The 24,124-nt window shown below is 43.9% G+C and overlaps 1 protein-coding gene across 5 annotated transcripts in view; it reads left to right on the forward strand.

Moving 5' to 3' along the window:
* Nucleotides 1–24,124, forward strand: part of LOC119646603 (endoplasmic reticulum aminopeptidase 2) — a 110,005-nt gene that overhangs the window by 10,816 nt on the left and 75,065 nt on the right. For 4 of the 5 annotated variants that reach the window (XM_038047099.1, XM_038047100.1, XM_038047101.1 and 1 more), the window contains exon 2: nt 3,460–3,910. In XM_038047099.1, the coding sequence (XP_037903027.1) occupies nt 3,784–3,910 (127 nt within the window). In that variant the 5' untranslated portion in view covers nt 3,460–3,783. Of the gene's footprint in view, nt 1–3,459; nt 3,911–24,124 lie in introns of those variants that run through there. The other variant, XM_038047103.1, reaches the window with a different exon arrangement.

Here is a 24,124-nt window from a genome sequence, read left to right on the forward strand (position 1 = left end):
AAGAGACTCCGGATCATAGTAAGAATACTCAGTGGTCACTGCAGGCTAAATCATTACTTGAGGAACGCAAGGATATCTATGGAAACTGTTTGAAGATTTTATGAGGAGAGTGACGAAATCTCCATATGTGTTCTGCGACAGTGACTACGCAAAGCAGGTTGAAGCACCTGCGGGATACTTATGTAATACCAGACACCAGATCGAAACACCTGAAAGTAGGGAACATAATAAAGCTCTTGTCCGTTATAGGCTTAAACGACACACTACAGTTTATAGGTGTAATATAACTAGTAAAGGGGCAAAATAGTTCTTCTAAGATGCAGTGTAACTTCCCTTGACAATATTATTATAGCAAAAGGAAGTTCTATGAGTTGGGGCTTAAAAATAAACTCAAAGTCTTCCTTGCTTGTCGTAAGACGTGACTAAGAGGGATAGACATTTGTGGGCTAGCAATCTGCAAATTTTGAAACGTTACCCTTATCGAAACATCGGATAGGGATTGACCTTATGGCAAAGAAAACGGATTATGATTGGTTTCTGGAATGTCCTCGACGATGGTAGCGAAGGTCCTCAGTATGCTTACTCTCTCCAATTTGAGCAGGAAATCCAGCGATGTAAGCTGGAGAATACTCCTCTCCCTCTTGCGCTGTGTGCTTTTGTAGTCTGGAAAGCCAAGTGGCAGCGGACGAGAATCCAGTGTCGGATTGCTTCCGACGACTACCGCAAGGCGCGCTTTCTTCATCTGGGAACCGGTTTCCGATAGGCTTCTAACTGCAAGATTTCAGTCTAGGTTAAGAAGCGTTATAACTGTATAATGCTATAGAGATGCTGAAGAGCGCTGGCAGCTGGAGTTGTATTACGCATTATGTTCGGGCTCTTATTATTGCGAAGAAGATTGAACTCAACCGGCGAAGGAATCGGATGGTAAGGGGTTCCCTGAGCTGACAACTCCCTTCCTCCCCTCCCCTCCGGTGTTTAGTTGGCAGTCCGACAGCGTACTGTTGCGGGAGTCGAACACTCTGTGCGTAAACGCATTCACCTACTCTACTCCCCAAAAAAACAAAAAAAAAATGTATAATGATATGCATCAATGGAGATTTCCGATGTAGTGGAGAAGGATGTCTTCTACGAGCAATTAAAGACGGTTCAGGGGAATTTTCCTAAAGGCGATATTGTGATCGTCATGGGTGATCTGAATGCGAAGGTGGAATCTGACAATACCTTGCTCGAGTATGTGATGTGACCACATCAACACTTTACTCTTCATTTTATAACAGTGCGCGGAGTTTAGAATTTTGCTGCACCTGCTCATCATCGATTTCGAGAAAGCTTTGGTAGCTTGAACAAGGAGTGTATCTGGAGTGCTCCACGTAGGAAGGGCATTCCGAAGAAACTAATAGCTGTTATCAGAACGACATATGAAAAATGTCTTGTTTTGTACCGAGGTAAAATCTTGAATGATTTTGAGGTCCAAAGCGGTGTCCGCCAGGGTTGCATCCTGTTACTGATATTACTTCTTCTTATTATCAGTGACGTTCTTCGTGCTGCCTTGTTTGGAGTACGTGGAAGAATTGGACGATAACATCTTTCCTCAAACACCTCGCTTACGCTCATGACATCTGTTTGCTCTCTCACCGGGTCTTGGATCTTGGCCAAATGAGTCTGGATATGGAAAGAGAAGCAACTAGATTTGGACTGAAGATAAACACCAACAAAATCAAAGTTCTCACACTGATGGGTCATCGCGTTCTCCCTATTTGTATTAATGGGCAAAGCATCAAACGAGTCAATCGATGTGTATATCTAGGAAGTGTTATTTCTGCCGATGGCGGCACCGAACCAGATGTTACCTAATGCATTAACAGTGATAGATCTGCTTTCGCTACCCTGTCTAAAATCTGGAAATGCAGTTATCTCAACACTAAGGTCAAGGTTGAGGCTGTTCTGTGCTAGTGTTCTTTCTGTGTTGCTGTGTGGTAGTAACATATGGAAAGTTAATTCTACTGAAAAGCTCCAAGCTTTCGTCAATACCTGCAACTATCGCAAACGAACAACTTGGTCGGCGCACAGGCTTGTCACTCATATGTGATGTGATAGGAAGACGGAAATGGCAATGGATGAGTCACACATTAAAGATGGGCGATAATTGCATTGCGGGGTATGCTATGCAGTCGAATCCAATCTCCCAAGATGGCCGACCAGTGGGTCGCCCCGAGGGCACTTGGCGCAGAACAGTAGAGGACGAGTGCGAGTGTTTCGGAAATTCGTGAGGGGAGCTGAAGTACACAGGCGTAGGTGTGGTTGACGCACTATACCTCACCAAGGGGTGAAGGGGAACCATATATATATATATAAAAGGCAGAGGAGTATATTCAGAGTTCTACCATCTCATTTCGTTTAGGCCTAGAAAGCGCAGCTCATATCACCGCTTCTGTGATCCCTCGATATTGTTGCCAAAAAGCACGAGCACATTCCAGAAACCAAGTATAGGGTGGCATCATTGACGTTTCGGTTGGTAGCCTACAAATTTCCATTTTTTTAAGTTGCCTTTACAATAAGTACGGAATTATGTGTGAGCCTACTCTTAATCCCCAGTTTAAAGTGCCAAAAAGGACCTCTCAATATACCCGGTCCAGGTTAGTATTGTGGCATGTCAGCGTGTGCTGATAGAACACTACAGTGGAGCCCTAGTTAAGTGCTGCTGGATATTCGAGGTCATCTTTTACCATTTTTCAGGTTTTTTTGGGTTACTGTGTTTTCGTCTCTAGTCATTCTGGCACGGCCACGCCCGTCACCCACGATTCTATGCGATTTTCTTGGATTTTGCCTTCGAATATCTTTTAAGATACTTGATTGCTGTCGTCATATGTGACTGACCTTGCTGTAGCTTTCGCATTTTAACAACTACTGATGTGTTTCGATTGTCATAGAGATTAATAATAATAATAATAATCGTTGGCGCAACAATCCATATTGGATCAGGGCCTTGAAGTGTGTTAGAGCACTTCATTCAAGACCGTAACGGTACACTAGGAGGCAATGTGGTCAGCATTGCGCTCGCCCGAGATTATTACCCTGATTTGACTCAGGTACTCATTCACAGCTGAGTCGACTGGTATCCGACGGCAAATCACGATGCAAATTCCACTGCCACCAGTGAGATTTGAACCGCAACCTTCCGTGTGACAGCCTAGTGCTCTAACCACTAAGCCATCCGGACCATCATAGAGATTACGTATGATATATGCAACAGGACAGGACGATGAGACCTCCAAGAAAATTCTATGTTTGAGCGACCTTTCCTACCCCTCCTCCCTCTCAATGTACCTGAATATTTAAGTAGATACGTGTATAATATGTGTATCTTCTCATTATTGTTGATGTTAGTTTTTCAGTTAGTAATAAGGATGCGTACATTCTGACTTTAAAATTCATTAAAACAATATTTTTTCTTTTCAGATTTTCCCTCATTACGGAAAACTGTACAATTTCAATGGACCAAAATCTAAGTTAACAACAGCAACAACAATATCTAAAACTTTGATAATAATCTGAAAATTTCTTGATAGTACTTCAGAGGAGAATCCCAGACGAGATTTTACATAGGAAAGGACATTTTTCAAAAGAGAAAATATCAAAAAAAATCTCCTGTTAAGGAAGCATTTTCATTTCGTTGCAAACTTGAAACTTCTGAGAGGCCCAGCTCCTTAGAAACTGTTGATAGTTTGTTTATCTTTCTGAATCCTTTTTACGAATAAATTGTAGAAAAACACTTCATTCTAAATGTTATGCTGCGGCGTTTGTGGTAATATGTCGAAACGGGACTATAAAGTTGCCACCTGTGATGGCATCGAGCTGGAACCGCTGGGCGGGCCGAAACCCGATCAGAAAACCAATGGGGTGAAATATGGTAAGTACAATATTATCAGTGTGTTCTCTTATAAATTTATTTGCTTTGTTTTCTTTTTTGCCTATTTCTTCTTCGATGATTACATAGACCAAATCGGTCCGTGACCTCCAATTTTTCTCCATCATTTTCATCGTTCAGAGCAAACATCAAGGAGTATTGCTTTCTTATATCTCAAGGATCTTTTCTGTCAGATATTTCTCATTAATTTTTTTTGGTACCATCACAGATGATGCTATCCAAATCCTTGAGGGGACTTTTATTCAGAAAAAAAGCTTTTCATTTTTCAAAGGGTAAAAAGAAAACTCCGACGAAGGCTCTACTCCCTCCCTCGTCCTGAAATGAATTCCATCCTTTCAAAATGATAGCGAGGGCACGACGTCATCATCAATCGTCTTACTTGACTGAATTAGTGGGTCATTGAGAAACAAAAGCTGGCGCTTTCTAGATAACAACCGATGATACAAAAGGTACTCGTAGCTACCTCGAGCAGCGAAAGAGCCTTCATGCCACCTTTTCGTTGCACATTGGCAGTGATGAAGGTCCTTTAAACAGCAATTTACCCATCGCATATCTAACCACTAATGCTGGCCTTGACGGGCGGTAGGCTTTTAAATTGAGTGTGCCTACAGCAGGAAAAACTGCAAGTCAAGAGAATTTTTTCCCTCAAGTACCTTACGTATAGGAATTCCATTTTATAGGTATACATGCTTCCATTAAAAGCGTCGCATTAACATCAAAAGGCAGGTGTCTAAGTGGAGTACAATGAACAGTCACCCACAATGCTCTTTGTGCAGCCTAAAAAAATCATTGTGTAAAAGAGCAACAGTGGAAGCTAATGAAGGTACGGGCAATTCCAGCATAAAGGGATTTTCCCGGATTTTTTTTCGGTGAAACGGCTTGCCTCGGTGTTCGTACATATAAACGTACATACGTACAAACCATTTGATCCATTGTTTGAAAGCTCCATGAAAATCAAAGTGGAGCATTTAACCACTTGAACCTTGCGTTTGTTGCAATGTTGCGTCATCCGTGACTTCATTGATGAGTACTTCCCAGCTAATTTAAAAAGGTTACTCCGTTGGAAAGGCGTTTGCATATGTGTATTCTTTTGTAATAATTCCAAATCATTTGTAATAAATTTGGATTTCCAGTAGATCAAGTGTATAATTTCATCATTCATACATTCCGGGGGGAGGTTTAATGATGATTTGGGAACCCAGTTTGCAAAGGTGTAGGTTACATTTTCCCTTTTTCCAGAAGTATATACTCGCATCCGTGGGGGAACTAGAAATCTAACTACGGCCGGCCAGTTCGTGGTACTACCGCCTAAATTGATCAGTAAGCAGAAGAGGAAGACTCGGCAGAAGGAAACTTAAACCTCTAAGGAGGGGGACTATGGGCAAATTCTGCCGGTCAGAACCCTTTTCTCCATCCTTACCTGGAAGAGCGGAAGAAAGGGAAGCTGGTGACATGAACGCTACTGTGTATAGCCGGTATGTGAAAATGGAGCCAAGCGACTCGGACATCGAAAACCTGGGTGGTTTCTCTGTCGACGGTAGAGAAAGGTACTGCAGAAGAAGGTGCAGTTCCTTGGGAATAAGGACAGCAATGTAGGTGCACCGCCAGACCAACACATCTATGGTGTGCAACGCTTTGTTGTGCTTTTCACTAGGTCTGCTTTCACCCCTTCCTGCGGGGACTTGGACCGGTGTGCTGGAAGGTGATCAAACCAGCGAAAGAGATATGAGCGAACACGAAAACCGGAAAGAAGAAGACGTAAGTGCAAGATGCTGCGTCACGTCACCTGACCGCAGCCGTGGAAGTTTCCTCCAAGGATGGCAAAATGTTGGAGAGATAATTTCCCATCATCTGAGAGTGCCAGTGGAAAAAAAATGTTGGAGCCTAGAACGTAGTCAAGATTTAGTAATCAAGGTTTTCGCTTTATGCGAAAAACTGTAGCAATTATGGAGGATCACACACGGCAAACTACAGAGATTGCTCACTCTATGCTGAAATTAAGCAGAAACCGGAACCGAAGCAACCAATTCTATGAGCCGAGATCAATACTACTTCCAGTCGCACATATACGAATGAAGCCTCTAAAGACATAGCTCGGCAAGACGTTACCGATGCTAGTGTTTTGAAATCCTCACCTTAAAACCAAGAGAATACAAGTGCCAACAATTTGGCAGGGCTTCTCCTTACACTGACTCAAACGATGAACCAGTTTATGTCTCGACGCAAAACAAGATGCAAGAAATGATGCGCAATTAGGCCTAGATCTTATAGATCCTTCTCAGCAGCAAATAAACCAGCTCAAAATATCGGAATGCAAACAGCGTCATCATCAATAGCGCAACCCAGTATTCGGTGTAAGTCTGCCTTAGTAAGGAACTCCAGATATCCTAGTTTTGCCTCGATCCCTAAAAGCTGTCTAGCACCCTGACCTACGCCATCGTTCCATCTCAGACAGGGTCTGCCTCTTCTTTTTCTACAATAGATATTGCCCTTATAGACTTTCTGGACTGGATCATCATCATCCATACGGATTAAGTTACCCGCCCACCGTAACCTATTGAGCCGGATTTTATCCACAACCTGAAGGTCATGGTATCGCTCAAAGATATCGTCGTTATGTGGGCTACGGAATCGTCCATCCTCATGTAGGTGGGCAAAAATTCTTCGGAGGATTCTTTTGTCGACCCGAGCGTGGCTCTTGATATGTTCTGACATTCATCAAGGCCGAAAGGTGGCGTCATTCGATAATACGTGGTCAATTTAGCTGAAAGTGGTCCCGTCTGGTAATGCTCACGTATACCTGAGCACCACTTTCCGCGCAAACCGTGTACTTGCAACAACCATTTTGTGCGACACTGCTAATTGAATAGTCCGCAGTCCGTTATCATTGATATCCTGATGTAAGCTATGGGAGGCAAAGTATTGCCTGAATATAGTCTCCATCCCTACTTGACTGTTCAAATCTCCAAGTATGATTTTGATATCATGTCTGGGACAGGCTTCGAGGGTTTGTCCTACTGTCTCGTAGAAGAAGGTATCCCTTTCCGACTTTGCAGTCTCTTCTGTAGAGGAGTGAACGTTAATGAGGTTTATATAAGGAAGAGTGCATAGCCTTTTGCTTATGTTTTTAAAGCTGATAACAGCAGGTTTCATTTTTCGGCTGATTAAGAAACCTACTCCGAGAATATGGTTTACTGGAGTATCACTATAAAATATGGTGCAGTGGCTCTTCTCCATGAAACCGGTTCCTGTCCAACGCACCTATTGTATCGGCTAGCTCTACACAGGAAGCGCACGTTCCGTGAGAAAATGCGTTAATTGCTATTCCATTTTCTTTGCTGGGTTCATCGTTGTAACATCCATCCAGTCTGAGGCTCCTTTCGTGGCTTTGTAACAAATTGTTTTCCATGTGGGGTTATCAGCCCTACCTAGCTTTCAACCTGGAGGACCAATTGGTATAATTTGTCCCGTTTTTAGGCGCGGGAGACTGGAATTCATCCTTCTCCGTCTGAACCTTTTCGTTAAGAAAGAGCTCCCTGATTTCCACATGCCCATATAGCCGCGTTCCCAGTTATATCTTTGACCCAGATCTGGCTGCTCTAATTGCGAAAAGGCTCGCTAATTATGCCCATTTCGATGTCCCGCATTGCGTTGAAGGCTCTTCCAAATACTGGGGATCTGCTGCTTTTTGCTGCATGCCGGCAGTAGCAGTCCCCTTGAATATGTGCCTATGTTCTGTACCTTTTTGACCTACAGCAGTCAGCGGCGCGTACCGCCGTTATGGTGCGAGATTTAAGGAATCTTAAACAGCGCTTAAGGACATCTGCTGCTCTTTGAGTCGGTAACCGATCCATCCTATTTGCACTTACTAGCTGTCAGCAGTTTTAGTCCTACTTCAGCCGGTAAACTAATTGTAGCTGTTTGCATGCCTCCATACGTCTTCCTGCTGACTGCTCCATACCGGGTGGTTGGAATTATGTACTTTTCTTGGATGTTGCGGTTATGATCCTTCGCCATAAATTCATTAATGCCTTTACATAGTATGGTTATCTCCTACCTTTCGGCCCGTACAAGAACTCCTTCCTACAAAGAATACTCCACCTTTCAGAAGGAATTGAGCCATCTTACCAGCAGATCTCATCAATTCCAGCATTAAATCTCCTTTTGAGAGGCTATTTGATTTGGCTCACGTTTTCTTCAATTTCCATTATTTCCAGGGCGCACTTGACTTTTTGAGGATATCGGTGTATATCATATCACCTTTTGGTAATGGTGACAATTAATTTAGTCCCTATTCTCTTTTTGCGCCGTCAGTTTTTTTGCATTGGACGTAGTTCCGCGGTTCTTTTCTAGGATTTTTCTTCTTTTGAATTGATTGAAGCCAGCACTGCTGTTTGACTATTTCGTTTGGCTTTCTCTTTTCCGAATAGAGCCCACTTTCTCTTTTACCATCATGCGAGGGCCTGAAAGAATGGTTCGTTTACTTCTTCCGAGTTTGTGCTTTCTTGGTGGCACTTTTGTTAATCCTGACATTGTTAAAGAGAATGGCTCCTACCATGTTTTTAATCAACTTGGTATATATTCTGTTTGCCCCTTATGAACATTTTGCTGTGCCCTTGTGGCGGGTCTTCTCGAGTGTGACGTGTTCCTTTGGAAAACTTCTTTCTCTCCTTAAGGTTAACTAATCCTTTCAGCACTGTTTTCAACTGTCTAACATCCTGTGAAGCTTTTCCTCTTCTAATGAAATGCAAGTACCTATACCATGCGAATACAGACTGTTTTCTAAAAAAATAGGGAACATAATTTCAGTCAATCATGCACTCAAGCGGAGTAAGGCCCCTGAAATTAATAGGTTCTCTGCGGAATTGCTCATTGCAGCTGGTGCAGTCTCAGCAGAGCTGCTACTTCTACTTATCCGTAAATTATAAGAATCTAAGATCTTTTGCAGCGGCCGGAAAAAGGGGATTATAGACAAACTTACGAAAAAGGATACCTATTTTGAGGGTAACAAATGGAGGGGTGTTTGTATCTTCATTTGCCGTCGCAACACATTAAAGATCACCTTGAAGGCTGGTTTGCATTCTGGAGCTTCCTGCACTGGCTACGCAACACCATTCAGATCGTGGGAGGGATTTCCGCATCATTTGCTGTTCATTGATTTCGAGAAGGTTTTCAACAACGTGAACAGGAAATGTATCTGGACTGCTCTATCAGGGGGCATCCTGCATTAACTAATAGTTATTATCAGAACGCCATATGATAGCCTAAAAGGCCACGTGCTGCATCGCGGTAAAATTTCGAAAGTATTTGAAAATTGCATTCTGTCAATATTATGTATTCATTCTTGTAATCGGTAAGGGGGTGGAGGGTTTCAATAGACCATAACATCTCTCTGCTCCCTCTCCTTGAGTTATGGGTTTTGGCCAAGTGATTCTGGATTTGGAGGAGAAGGCAAATAGGTTCCGATGGGCCATCGCACTTCCATTAACGCGCAGAATATCGAGGATCGTGATAATAATGTGCCTTCGCTCTTGTGTAAGTAAGTGTAAGTAACCAGCACTATGAAAATTCCAAATATTTGTTGATACCTGTCTCCGCGTCGGCGTATGCAGAAGGTGTTTGTGGGTTTGAGGGGGGGGGAGGGGCAAAGCCTGTGAGCACTCAGACTCGATTATCCGATTCCCCCGTCTAACGGAATATCTCGGATTCGTTTATGTATCGCAGGATTTCCGTTAGTGGATGTGATGCTACGCGATGCAGTTGTAGTACATCAGCACCAAAAATCTGATCCATTGGCAGGGCACTCACATAGAAAATGTTCCGTGGATTCCGCTTCTTCATTACAGGATAAACACGTATCATCTTGGATAATCCCTATTGTGGACATATGCCCAGCTAATGAATTATGGCTAGTCAGAATGCCCACAACACTTCTGCAAGTCTTTCTGCTTTTCGACAGGGTAAACTTTGCAGTATGTTTGTTTGGTTCTGGCAGGAGAAGTTTGGTATGTCTAGTAGCATTAAGGCTTCGCCACTTGTAATTACGGGAAGCTTGTTCTCAGCTTTTCAAAGTAGCATCAGCCAATGCTACTGACACCCCAATTGCTGGTTCCGGTCCGGGCATAGGGAAAGTTGAAGCCTCTTTTGCTAAGGCATCCGAGATATCATTTCCCTCTACATCTCCAATGACCAGGTACCCAGAGTAAATCCACCGTATTGAATAAAGAAACAGAATTTAATCGATTTCTACATTCTTGAACTATTTTTGAAGTGATCAAAGTACTACTCAACGGCCTCAATGCAGCTTCAGCTTCAACCGCTCGTCAATAATCCAGGTTGTCGCCCTTAGGATCGTATATACCCCATATCTTCTATCAAACAGATGTATGGAGATCCGAGAATTGGAAGGCATTGCGAAAACTAGATTCAGTTCTCCCAATGACTGCCAATGCTCTATGCCTCCCACGTCCATTGTTTTCTCATAGATCTAATCGAATTCATCTATGAGCTGTTCTCATTGCAGTACTCTGAATAAACAAATCCAAGGGCTGCAAATTGAGTAATGCATTCAGAGCTGCACCGGATGTGGTGCTGATCGCACCGGTGATACACAGACACACAATTCTTTGCAGTGTGGCAAGTTTACAGGGAAAACTCTTTTCTTTCACCTTAACCCACCACGCTGCGGATGCATAAACGAACATCGGCCTAATGACAACATATATCCACATTACTACCTGAGGCAGAGGTCCGCCTACACAGCCCATAAGCTGTGAGAGCTCGAAGCTCGAAACTTCTTGTCTAGAATAACTTCCAAGATATTTCACTTCTTCGGAGAGTTGAAGGGTTACACCCCTCTTCTCTGGAAGACAAACACGATTCAGTTTCCTCCTTTCTTAAGGTTTTGTTTGTATAACAAAACCTTATTAAAATCGGTTTACTGTCTGTCTGTCTGTCCGTCTGTCTGTCTGTCTGTCTGTCTGTCCGTCACACGCATTTTTCTCGGAGACGGTTGTAGCCATTAGCACTAAATTTGGTAGAAAGGTGGGAACTGTGAACGCTCACGCATATAGTGAGTTACATCATTTTACGACGAATTTAAGGGGGGGTCCCCATACATGCAAAGGGAGGGTGTAAATTTTTTTTTTCATCAAATATAGTCATGTGGGGTATCAAATTAAAGGTCTCGATTAGTACTTTTCGAAGCCAGTCTTAGTTTTGACATTTGTTGAAAAGGTGGGGGGTGCGGGGGGTTGAAAGTGGTCATTTTTTTAAAGAACCCATTCTCAGAAACTACCCAACCGAAAAATCTGAAAAAAATCAGGGGGCTGTCACTATATGGTGCCTAGGCTCCGAAATACCCTCCATACCGATACCTGTCCAAATAAAGTTAATAATAGTACATTACTACAATTTTTAGTAATTGACAGGAAAACCCCCCTTAAGTTCACCCTAGAATCACAAAATTTTACAACAATATAGGCTACAGCATAGGGCATGATCCTGCCAAATTTGGTGAAAATCGCACTATTACTAACAAAGTTATACTAGGTCAAATCTGCACTCTTCTGCAAATTCAAGACTATGAATGTCAACATCACTTGAAAGTGGCTATTTTCACATAATATATGCATATTTTACGTGCTACATGCTAATGGGACAAATGCACACCCAAATCTCTTTATAAAAGAAATACACAAAATCTTTCATACCTGAAGCGTCTAGCTTCCGGTTTCCCGACTTGTTGTAAATAATACCATTAGGGGTTTATTTGGATTTACTGAAAGTCCATGCCTGAGACACAACTGTCAATCAAATCAACGATGTGTTGTGTATTTCCACACGCCATTTCGAGATCTTGACCAACAGCACAGCCACGTCATCCGCATAAGCTTGAACGTGTATTTGCAGATTTTGTAGTTCGCATAGTACAGAGTTTATTAGCATACTCCACAGAAGTGGCGATAGCACATCTCCTTGAGGGCAGCCTTTCGTCGCTTCCGTTGTTAGGTAACGACCAACACCCACTCCACCACACAGCAATCTCAGCCTTTGCATAGCGTAGATCCCCTTTATTAGAGCTTCTTCAACACCATGCTCTCTGGTGGCACCACAGAGCTTTTGGAAGGGCACAAAGTCAAACGACCCTTCAATGTCCACGAACACCCACATCGCGTACTCACCCTTCAGAGTTGCATTCTCTATCTTTGAAACCAGAAAATGAAGACTCACAGGACTCTCCACGGGTGCGACCTTAGCGCCTTCTCGCAAATGTGACCCTCAACCAGTCTCTCCAGACATATCAGTGAAAATAATGTTAAGCTGATTTGCCTCATCTTTCCCAGGCTTTGATATCAAGACTACCTTCACCTTCTCCCAAGAGGAAGGCACAAAGGCGAGAGCAAGACATCTTTTTTTCTTCAGCCTTTGTCCCGTTCACAAGCGGGTCGGCTCGTCGTGATCGGCTTCGCCATTTGGCTCTATCGAATGCTTGATCTGGGTGCAATCTCGAGGCCTTCAAATCCCATCCAGCGTATCAAGCCACCGTTGTTTAGGTCTGCCTTTTGGTCGTTTACCATCGACTTCGATGTTCAGACCAATCTTGGCAAGTGAATTCTCGTTTGTACGAATTGCGTGACCATACCATCGAAGACGCCTCTCTCGCAACTTTTCCACGATCAGTGCAACCCCATAACGATCGCGGATGTCCTCATTTCGGATGTGATCTAAACGTGTGACGCCACTAGTCCAACGTAGCATCTTGGTCTCCATTATCGCAAGACGCTGTTCATTGTCTTTTATAGTCGGCCAACACTCAGAACCATAGAGAGCGACTGGACGGACGACATTGCGGTAAATTTTAGATTTGAGACGTTCGTTGATACGTCGATCACAAAGGACACCAGTTGTGGAACGCCACTTCATCCAGGTTGCGTTAATGCGTGAAGCAATTTCATAACGCAGCTCTCCATTGGCGAGAGCAAGACATCCTCGAAAAATATTTCTTAGAAGTCGCTTTAAGGGCTCTATACCCTCCTTTAGCATCGCTGGGTAGATGCCATCCATGCCAGGTGCTTTGAAGTGGTCAAATGATAGTTTAGGAGCTCTTGTCTTTTCATTATTAACAACCGCTCTCACAGTGTCCCAATTCCCCTTCCAACACCTTCGTGTTGAAGGGTTTGCGGAAACCATCAATTCTCTAATTCCCACTTCTGGGGCCTGTACTCCTGGGTCGTGTACTTCCAAGAGAGTCTGTACAGACTCAACTCTGGAGTTCGTGCAAGTACCATTCGGTTTTCTAAGAGAGTCCAACTTGGCCGACTCATCCTTATTAAGGGCTCTGCACAGCTTGGAAGCCTCCCTTTCACCTTCCGGTTCCTCACAATATGCTCTAAAAGAGTCTCGTTTCGAACGTTTTACGATTCTCTTATATTCACGCTATGAGTTCCGGAAGTTTAGCCAGTCTTCATCTTTATTGCTTTTACAAGCACGATTTATAAGTTGATTTCCTGAGTCTCTGTAGTTCTCGGTTCCACCATGGAACCGTTTCACCATGTAGGCCTCGAGAAATAGGACAAGCCTCTTCAAAGTACTCTAAAAGTGTGCGATTCAAAGTTTTCAATTGATCTTCTATCGCGAAAGGAGTCCTTAGTCGCCTAGGGAGTTCAACTTTGTCGCAAAGAGGTTCATTGAACTTCGTGCAATCCGTTTTCCTAGGATTCGCCTGCAATAGTAAAACTAAATTCTAAGTAACGGTGATCTGAGAGTGCGACTCCATCTACCACTCGCCAGTTTATAATTAACTCTAACAACTTTAAAGTGCAGATTGTTAGGTCAATCACCTCACTTCTTCTTGGCCCCACGAATGTAGAGTGCGCCGACCAGCTGAAGTGAAAAAGTCAAACAGCTTCTCTCCTCTAGGATTGCATTTGCTACTGCCCCAGCAAATATGCTGAGCGTTCGCGTTACAACTTATTAAGAGTTCAAGGCCACTTGATTCTGCATACACTGCCAGATCCTTTAGTTTTTACAACGGCGAAGGGCACAAGGAATCCTAGGGTAAGTAAGCACAGGCAACTATGACGTTTCTCTTCTTACCATTAACCTAGTATTGTCAGTTGACCGCAACAAGGTCCTGGGAACAGAATTGTCTCAGCATGGCTACTTCTAACAATTTTGATATAGGAACGCAGGCCCTCGGCCTCGAGGATCTTTCATCGAAGAAGATCCTAGTCCCCTTGACTGATCCAATACCAAAGATTCTGTTAAAATGAACCGGTGGCTCTTGAACCAGAAATATATAAGGACAGTCTTGCAACTTTGCTAGCTTTGCCGTCAGTAAATAGCAAGAAACAAGATTGATTTGAATAACTCTTATATTTGTAGCCATAAGTGCAGTCTAATAATGTAAACCGCCGTTAACTGAAAAGTCTGCTTGGTTTAGTGTGGATCTCACCGGGGTTACCAGCTTGTCCTCACCTTCCTCTGAAGGTTCCACTTTCTTGCGTCCAATTTCTCTGGATATCGCTACACTTGGTGGAATAGCAACGTCCATGTCCTCATTCCCAAGAAACTTCGCCTTCTTTCGCAGTGCCTTCCGTTTTCATCGACTCCCAGATTCACGGAGTCCGGGCTGCATGGATCTGTTTTCACATACCGGCGTTAGACCAGTAGCGTCCATATTACCAGCTGCCCTTTCTTCCGTTTTTCCTGGTGCAGGCGGAGGAGAAGGTTTTGACAGGCAAACCTGTAGTTCCTTCTCCTTTGTGGTTGAAGTTTCCTTCTGCCGAGCCGTCCCCTCCCGTATTTTAGAAGAGTTAGGAAACAGTGTCACCGACAGGCTGGCCATAGTCAGATTTCCAGTTCCTCTCATTATGGAAGTTACTGTACGATCCTTTTTGGCTGACTGCGCCGTAGACACCGGGTGTAGGTTTTCCACTGCAGTGAAGAGATTTCTCCGTGGGGGAACATGAATTAAGGGAGGTCTCCAAAATCCGTGCCTCGGCCACGACCTGATTTCTCAAAGTCGCGGGTGGATTCGAAGTCTGTGATTTCTTACCACTTGGAGAGTTACAATCCTTTGTTTCCATCTTGTGTTTTTGAGCACTCTTAGTGTAGTAGTAAACTACCACAAGCTCTCCCACCACGATAAGGTGGTCTCCGAGGAGGAGGATGCACAACGTAGAGAGAGATTAGCTGATGAGAAGGCAAAAATGGCAGTGGATAGGTTACAATGTAAGAACGGGCGAGATCCCGATTGCTGAATATGCTATGTAAGAGTGGCTGACGCAGAACAATAGCGGAGGAATCTAAGCTTTTCTGTGTTGTTTCATTCTTAGTCTATGTGCCTTTACTTCAATAAGATACGTGAATTATATGCAGATCAGTTAGTGTTTAGCACCTTAGGATGTCACAGAAATACCAATGGTAGCAGAGGGAGTTACTGCTGTGAACCAGTACCAGAGTCAAATCTGGGTTATAATTCCGGACGAATGCAATGTTAACCACATTGTTTTCTAGTGTGTCATCACGGCCTTGAAATTAATTGCGCTGGGATCCTTCAAGGTCCTAGATCCACAGTGAATTGTCACGCTATGAAGTATTTATTATTAGATTAGCCATCGGTCATCCTTATCAATTATTTTTCTTCATATTTTTTGTCGAGCGTTAGATTGGAAGGAGAGGGACTTATAAAGAAAACCACGAACGACTTAGTGAACTAACCTCATTCCTGAAGGCATTTGGTAAGTAGGTTCCCTGCAACTTGCTGTCAAGTGAGAAATTACTTGCTTTCTTGGATGAAAGGAGGTAGAACAAATAAAACACAATGGCGGAGAATCAATCCTTTTTCTCTAAATGCAACAATTTTTACCAGTGAAAGTTTACCCAAATAAGGCTCAAAAGGATTCCCAGACTTTCACTTCAAGCGGTGGGGACTCAAAGGCCTACTTGTTGTTATTCAAGCAACTTCCCTTTGGAGCAAAGGCAAAGCAGCTCCCATTCTTTCACGATTCATTTTGCTTTTTCGACACTCACTGAGCAACAAAAAGGACATTTACATTCCCTCAAAGTTGACATCAAAACGTTTTGCATATGAAAATCGTCACAACTCTCCCATGAGCAATAACACTTGATATAAATTGCATTTTTCCTGGCGAAACAAAGACTGAATGGAGTCTCCCTCCCACGTTGTTACAACACCCTGAATTGCAGCCCAGTATCAAACTGGGTCAATTCTTATTTGTTCACCTGAGGGAAGAAAAGATGGAGAACAATAAGTGCAGGGAGAAGCGACGCGAATGAAAAAAACATGGAAAAGCCTTAAAAGCAATCTTTCAGGAAGTCACAAAAGTAATGTTTTCAGTTTAATATTTTTTTTTTTTGCTTTTATTTTTCACCAGTTGCATAAGATTTTTTCGAGTGGATTTAAGCGGTAGTGCAAGTAGTCTCCTAGTCCCCATTCTTGAGGCTGCCATGGGGGTCCTGGCGTCCCTTTGTGCGACGTGCAGCTGGGCTTGTTGCTGTAATAAGTTCATGCAAATGTAGCGTTTTTAAGTGATGGAGGAACCTGGCGAGCGAGGAGTACCTAAATTACATGAGTTGATAGAAAGCTTTTAGTCTAAAGAGGTTACTAACCCTCCCTCCTGCTTGACTTATTCTTTTTTCTCAAGAAATGATATGCAAATGTTTGTGTGTTGCCTATGTAGACAAGAATTTACAGCGAGAATTAAGTGTTCCAGGACACACATGTGAGGATATGTAACATTAATATTATTCTGGGAGCAGTGAGAAGTGATGAATGGCTACATTCCGTGTTTTTTGGATACAAACACAAGAGGCTTAGAATTCTACTGTTTACTATTTTTTTGGGAATAGTTTGTAGTGTGCATGAATACATTGTAGTCGGAAAGAAAAGATAGAGTAGTCTGAAAGTCTACAGAGATATTAGCAGAAATAATGCTCATTTGCGGATCGTTTTTGGCGCCACAACTACTCCCTCCCAATGACTTTCGGGTTCGATGAAGGGAGTGAAAATGTGATGGGGTCTACGGGTCTGCGTCGTCTGAAATGGTGGAACCTGCGAGAATGGTGCGGTAATTTCTTGTGACCCTGTTAACTTCTATCTTCTTTTATCATTGGATGCAGGCCGGTCGATGGCTGCTCCAGTGGCTCCTTGATGGCATCGATTCGGCCGAAAATGTAGTCGCAGGTGGCGAAATCCTTGTAGACGAAACGATGGTTAGATGTTGGTACCAAGCGGGCAGGTCTAAAGAGGCTATGCAAGCCCATGACAAAGTCCTTGGCTGGTGGCTGGTTTATTCTGGACATCGATGAACTCGCTCGGAATGCGGAGCGATAAGTCGAAAGCCGTTTCAACTGGAGAAGCATGCAGCTCCTCTTTGAAGGTGGTGCGCAGCTAACGGAGGACTTTTGAAACAGTCGGAGCCATGGAATCTCAGGCATGCCCTTTGAGGCGACCTTGAAAGTGCGGTGTATCCGTTCTAACATTTCGTTGGATGTTTCGCCCCATGAAGCAGTTGAGCTGAGCGACAAGGTCAGCCTCCAATGAGGGACCTTGATGTGCGGTGATATACAGAGGCGTAAAATGGATCTAATGATCGGATATGGCTCATTTTTAAGTTACCAAACCCTGATCTATTGTACCGGTGTGCCTCTGAGAACTAACATGGCACACGTTGCTTGGAAAAGTACAGGATGTCCTTACGGAGACTCGGCTAAAAAATTTAAGCGTTACACGTTTGGCTGTGGCAAGTCCACTGGGGTGCGTCAGTTGATGGATAGTCTCCACCGCTGGATGGCGAAGTGAAACCGGTAGGTACAGCTTGCTCATGCCATTCCGCTCAGTGTGGTAGGCCGCATGGCCATCTAACTCAAGTCGGTGAAACTTAAGACAACTGGCGATGAGGTGTGGCAGTTTTTCATCTTTTATTTGCGCCTCGATGATAACTTGTAAACTCGCTGCGGTGTTCAGAGAAACTGCCTCCACGCGGGACAGAGCGTCTCCTACGACGTTTTGATCGCCAAACGTGTACTTGAAGTGGGTGTCAAGCTAACCGATCAGGTCAAGCTGCATGGCGTGACATGATCAGAGCTTCAGAACGCTGCGCCAGTGCGAAGGTAAGCGAGCGATGGTCGATATGTGTCACAAACTCTCGCCCCGCCAGGATCGGTTGAAAATATTTGCGGCAGTGCAGAGGGCAACAAGTTCTCGGTCGTAGGTGGAATACCCCTATTCAGCCTACACCAACTTTCTGGAGAAGAAATCTAATCGAACCCTTGTGCCGATGCCCTGCTTGCAGCGCTCAAATGTGCGGTCAGTCTCGATTGGCATTTGGACTTTTCTGGTAATATAGCCCTTGAGTAGTTCTGTTAGTGGGGTTTGGAGCTTGACGGTGGGCAGAAAACAGTATTGAAAATAATTAATCACGCCAAAAACAGCGTCTTAGCGACGAAAACGCTTCTTGTTCAAATTTGCTTGATGTTGCTTATGTCATTTTGGTCGCCGCGTACAAAATCCAGCTTTCTGTGGCCCGTTGGCATGCTTACTATTTCGAGTTAGCTGAAGGGCGTGGTAACTATTATTTTGCAGACGTCTTCGGGAGCGAACGTGATCTGATAGATTGCTCGTTCCAGGACGATGGCAAGTCGGTTATCTCCTGCAGCAGATCCACTATTATTATGGACAGTTGTAGGTAGTCACCCGCAGTGCATTACTTGCCTCCAGAGCTGGTCACCCTCTCCAGAGAACTGGTCCACCTCTCCAGAGAACTGAATCACTACCTCGAAGAGAGCCGAATGACACCAAACTCCAGCAGGAGTTCAAACTCCTACTTCGCTGCGAGGAGGTGTTCTGTTCAATTCGGGGAGGCGTGCGAAAGGCGGTGACCAATTGCCGAAGATCTGGTAGTAAACTAGCAATGTTGTCACTTCTACTGGCAGGAATTCTATCTGGGAAAACTTGGCGATAGTTTGTTTATATTTGATGATAGATGAAGTGAGGCGGCGCTGACGGTGTGAACTTGTGGAACCGGAATGACCAATCAGGTCATGGAAATTCTGGAGAGGCCGTTGAGGAGGCAACAGTGTCGTAGGTCAGAAGCTGTTTATGTTCCAGCTGATTTGATCTTCAATGATCAGCGATTTAATATTCTGAAACGACTGAAGGTGCATAATTTCAAAACGAAGATCTGACTCGCAACAGGATTCCGTCCTGAAGAAAGAGAGGACTCCAGTATTCATTAGTCCGAATCTTATTGAGTGTCGCAGAATAGATGGTACTTTCAATATTCTCAGATCCGATCTTGACTTATTTAGGCCTGTAGCAGCCCTCCCAAGTCAGCTTCCTCAGATTGGACAGATCTTCATTCTACCACGGTGAAAACGATTTTGGATGTATTTTGCAGGGAATGAAACCCCCATATCTTGCATCAAAATGCAAATGATAACGGACTGCGGATTATTCAATTAGCAGTGTCACACGGAGTGGTTGTTGGAAGTACCTGGTTTGCGCGGAAAGCGCATACGTGAGCCCCTCCAGAAAGGAGCACTTTCAACCAAATTGACCACGTGTTGATCGAACGCCGCTACCTCTGAGCCTTGATGAACGTCAGAACATATAGGGGGGCCAATATAGACTCGGATCACTATCTCTTTGGCATGGTGGTCCGACCTCGAATAACAACACCACCCAGAATTCTCTCTCAATCAGGTGAGAGTTAACACTGAAACCATCCACAAAACAACCCTCCGCAACGCCTATAAGAGGAAAGTGGATGCCGCAATAACCACAGAAGAACGCTATCATAAATACGGCCACAAACATACTTGGCCCCAGCCGCAAAAAGAATCGGAACGGCTGGTTTGACGATGAATGTAAGCTAGCAACGGAACGGAAGAATGCCGCATACCGAGCAATGCTGCATTCTCAAAGTACGCGGGCACGCGTGGAGACTGATAAGTCGAACTCCGGCGAGCGGAGAAGCAACTTCACAGACGGAAAAGGAAGCTTGGGAGAACCAACAGGTCTGTGAACTCAAAAAGTACAAGCAGCAACTGCATCAGGCGCGAAAGTTTTACCAACAAGTCAGCAGGATAAAGCCTTACACACTTCGATGTTCATCCTGCCGAGACAAAGAAAGAAATCTGATTTCCGACAGAATGGGCATATTGGAGCGATGGGTTGGGTACTGAACAACCAGAACATCGGCGAGTTGGAGGTCCCGCCAACTGAAGACGACGGACAAATACTGCCACCAACAAGTTCAGGTGAAATAGTCCGTGCAATTCATCGGCTTAGCAATCACAAGTCGCCAGGAGCTGGTGGAATTACAGCCGAATGGGTTAAATATGAAGGCCACCGATTACACCAAGTAGTTCATTAACTTGTGCTCAAGGTGTGGGACACCGAATCAATGCTTGACGACTAGCAAAGAGGCATTATCTGTCTCATACATAAAAAGGGAGATATCACACAGTGCAGCAATTATAGACGTATCACGTTGCTAGGCCGGATAGCCTCCACACGCCCATACCAAAGAGGCTTCACTCCAGAGAAATCAGCAACAGATCGCATTTTCTCTTTGCGGGAAGCGAAGGAAAAACTGTTGGAATATGGACACCAGTTGCACCATGTATTCATCGACTTTAAAGCCGCCTATGATAGCATAGCCAGGGTAAAATTGTACACGGCCTTGAGAGAATTCGGTATCCCGATGAAATTGATAGCACTGACCAGGCTGACCCTGACCAATGTGCGAGGCCAGATAAAAGCAGCAGGATCACTCTCGAGACCATTCAACATCAACAACGGTCTATGGCAAAGAGATGCCCTATCATGCATCCTCTTCAACCTGGCCCTCAAGAAAGTGATTCGCGATGCCGATGTAAATGCGGGAGGCACTATCTTCTTCAAGTCCACCCAACTACTGGCCTACGCTGGCGATATTGACATTATGGGAAGAACAACCCGAGACGTACAGCCTACCTTTATCCAGATCGAGCAGGCGGCGATTAACGCGAGATCTCGGGCTGCACATTAATGAAGGGAACTTCAGCGGCAACTTTGAGACCGTTGAAAATTTCTCCTATCTAGGGTCGCAAATCACAACCGATAACAGCTAGGACGATGAAATCCGTGTACGGTTGTTGGCAGCCAACAGATTCTATTTCAGCTTACAAAAACTGTTCCACTCGAAACGTCTCACCATAGTCAAAGTTCTTACTGTACAAGACAATGATCTTACCAGACCTTATGTACTCCACAGAGACTTGGGTTCTTAGCAAAAAAGCTGCGAAATCTTAATCCGCATGGATGAAGATGTCCCAGCCCGGAAAGTCTATAAGGGTCATATCTATGATAGAAAAATAAGAATAGGCAGACCCTGCTCAGACCGGATGCCGGTTGTTGCGCCGTTGATGATGATGAAACCCTTTTCCTCAGTGGCACCTGTTGTTTTCACCTTTTCACCCACATGATCATTAAGGTTGTCCGCAATGACGAAATAGTCATGAGCAGGCAGGTTACATATCTTTGCGTGGAAAAGTTGCCAAAAGGTATCTTTTTTGGCATCAGGTCGACCTATCTGTGGTGTGTATGCGTTGAAGAAATGAATGATGTGATCAACTGATATAATGGTGAGCTTCATCAGCCGGTCATCAAACCTTTGAGATGGTGGTATGGTAACATCCTATTGATGGTGTGGGCTACCAAAATAGAGAAGGTTATTGCCAGTTTTACCGCATTCGCGTTCTATGTCACAGGTTTTGGAACATAACCATGACGCAAATATCAATGCATCTTTTCCGAAGGACTCCTGCGAGTTCCTGATCCTTTCCAATGAGGGGTCACTTCATCCGTATGGATGAGGATGATCCAGCCCGGAAAGTCTATAAGGGCAATATCTATGGTAGAAAAAGAAGATGAGGCAGACCCTGCCTAAGATGGAGCGATGGCGTAGGTCAGCACGCCAGACAGCTTTTCGGGATATCGAATTGGTGGGCCTCGGCGCAAAACCGGGATGTCTGGAGTTCCTTATTAAGGTAGGCCTAGACCGGATACCGGTTGTTGCGCCGTTGATGATGATAATGATGACAGGTAGGACTTAGCAGCGGAGTAACTCCACCAATACTTTTTTATCTCTTTCCGAGGTCTCAGCACTTCATTTTTGTTTCACTGAGGATAGCGCCAAATACATGGCATTAAACTCGTTTCCTTTATCTGGACTTGGGATCAGTATGCTGTGTAGATAACATGCCGGAATTCCGAACAATTCTTTTTTTTATATGTATATAAAATGAAGGAATCGAGCTGACGTCCTTTTCTGTCTTTCTCAATTCTACTAGATTCAGTTGACAGGCACGTGTCAATTTTAAATTCCAAATACAGTAAATACTCCAGAACTAAATTAGATCCCATGAAACTTACATGCTCTGTAGCGTAAGCGTGGTTTGCTTGAAGTGCTCTATCCTCAAGGACTAAAGTACCAACTGTAATAAAAGCCACTTTGAATTCTTCATTGTTCTACTATTTTCGAAAAAAATGAAACTAAAATAGCTACTTTACAAATGGATCTCACGACTCCATTTCCGTAGTGGCTTTCAATACATTCCCCTGCATGTGCTCCTGAGTGTCCATCCGATATGCATGCAGTTGATATGAAAGAACATAGGCAGCAACACAGCTCCATGTGCATACAATGTGCAGGATTACGACTGAGAGAACTTCCACAAAAACTGGAGAAAGAGCTATTTTTACATCCTTGTTTTCATCTTCACCGGTAGTCAACCCCGTGGCATAGAAAAACATTTTTTATGAATATACCCACATATCCCTTAACAGTTCCTTTCAGGCTTTTTTTCCTCCTTTGCTATTCTAAACTCATTTGTTCGTGTTTTACCTATTTTTCATCCAATGCTCATCCTGAACCAGCACTCACCTGTTCGTCGATAGTGACAACGATCCTCTGAGAGGACTTTCCATAATGTCTTTCGATTCTTCCCTGGGCTCCGACCACGAGTCCTGGATCAAGTATTGTTTTCGTATTCCTGTCATTTACATGTAATTTATAAAATGTACTTCGGGAGCACGAGGTAGCCAGATGAGGTGGAAAGCAAGTGTGCGTTGAATGGTGACAGGAGTTCACCGTATTCATGCGACCGCACTCCTTTATGACGGGGACGACATCGTTAGATTCCGGAATGAATACATTAAGTGTCCTAGATATCATTTTATTTTGTGCTTCGTGACATCGTTTTACCACCACTTTTGTAGGTCATTCTGGAGTGGTAACATTCTGTCTCTGTGAAAAGGTTGAGGAAGGGTATGCAGGCGATGGCTGCATGCTGGCTTTGATTTGCTTCCTTTTTGTGTTTTTAAATGTCTTGTCTTGGGAGGAAGCAATCTATTTTCGTCACATTGAAACACTTTCCAAGAGTATCGAGTGACTTTGGCGCTGTGCGATGATGGTGCTACTGTCAAGTGGGTAAATGGGTTCGAGAAATTCAATTAGAATGCACTTCAGAAGCTTCCATTGCAGCTTAATTGGATGCTTATTTGGTCCTTTATGGGATCGGATGGGAAAAGGCTCGAGTCACTACCAACTGATATCCATCATCATCTCAATGCGGGGTATTTATAAACCCCTTCATGGTATACCGCAGTGGTAAGCAGGTCAGGATCCGTTTATGGATTCGCACTAAACTGACTGTTGGAACTCAATTATAAACCACCCAAAGTGCTGAATTCTGCGGTAGCGAATTCAACGTTGGTAGGTTTATTTTATTAAGCGATACCAAGAGGTGGTGTATCCGCTTTGTGTGCAGTAACTGAATTTCCTTGTGCAGGCAAGTTTGTCTCAGTTGATGTGCAGAGGTGGAATTAGATTGGAGGCAACTTCCTCTGACTGAAAAACTTGCATTTAGAATGGGAGATAATCAATTTTGTGTCTGGTTTTGTGTTTATGAACTACAACGGAAATTTCATTTACCTCAGAGCTAATGTAAGTATAATAGTCGAAACGGACTTCAAAAGAGGAGTCTCGGGATTCAATTACCGAAAATGTGGCTCGTACGTTGAACTAATAGGCATGAGTCCTTTTTGGAGATAGCTTTTAACGGAGGCAGTGTTACAAGCAGATTTGCCCCAAAGGACCCTTACTTGTTGGGCTAATTTTGGAA

Source organism: Hermetia illucens, chromosome 1 (genome assembly GCF_905115235.1).
Source record: "Hermetia illucens chromosome 1, iHerIll2.2.curated.20191125, whole genome shotgun sequence".
Taxonomy (NCBI): Eukaryota; Metazoa; Arthropoda; class Insecta; order Diptera; family Stratiomyidae; genus Hermetia; species Hermetia illucens.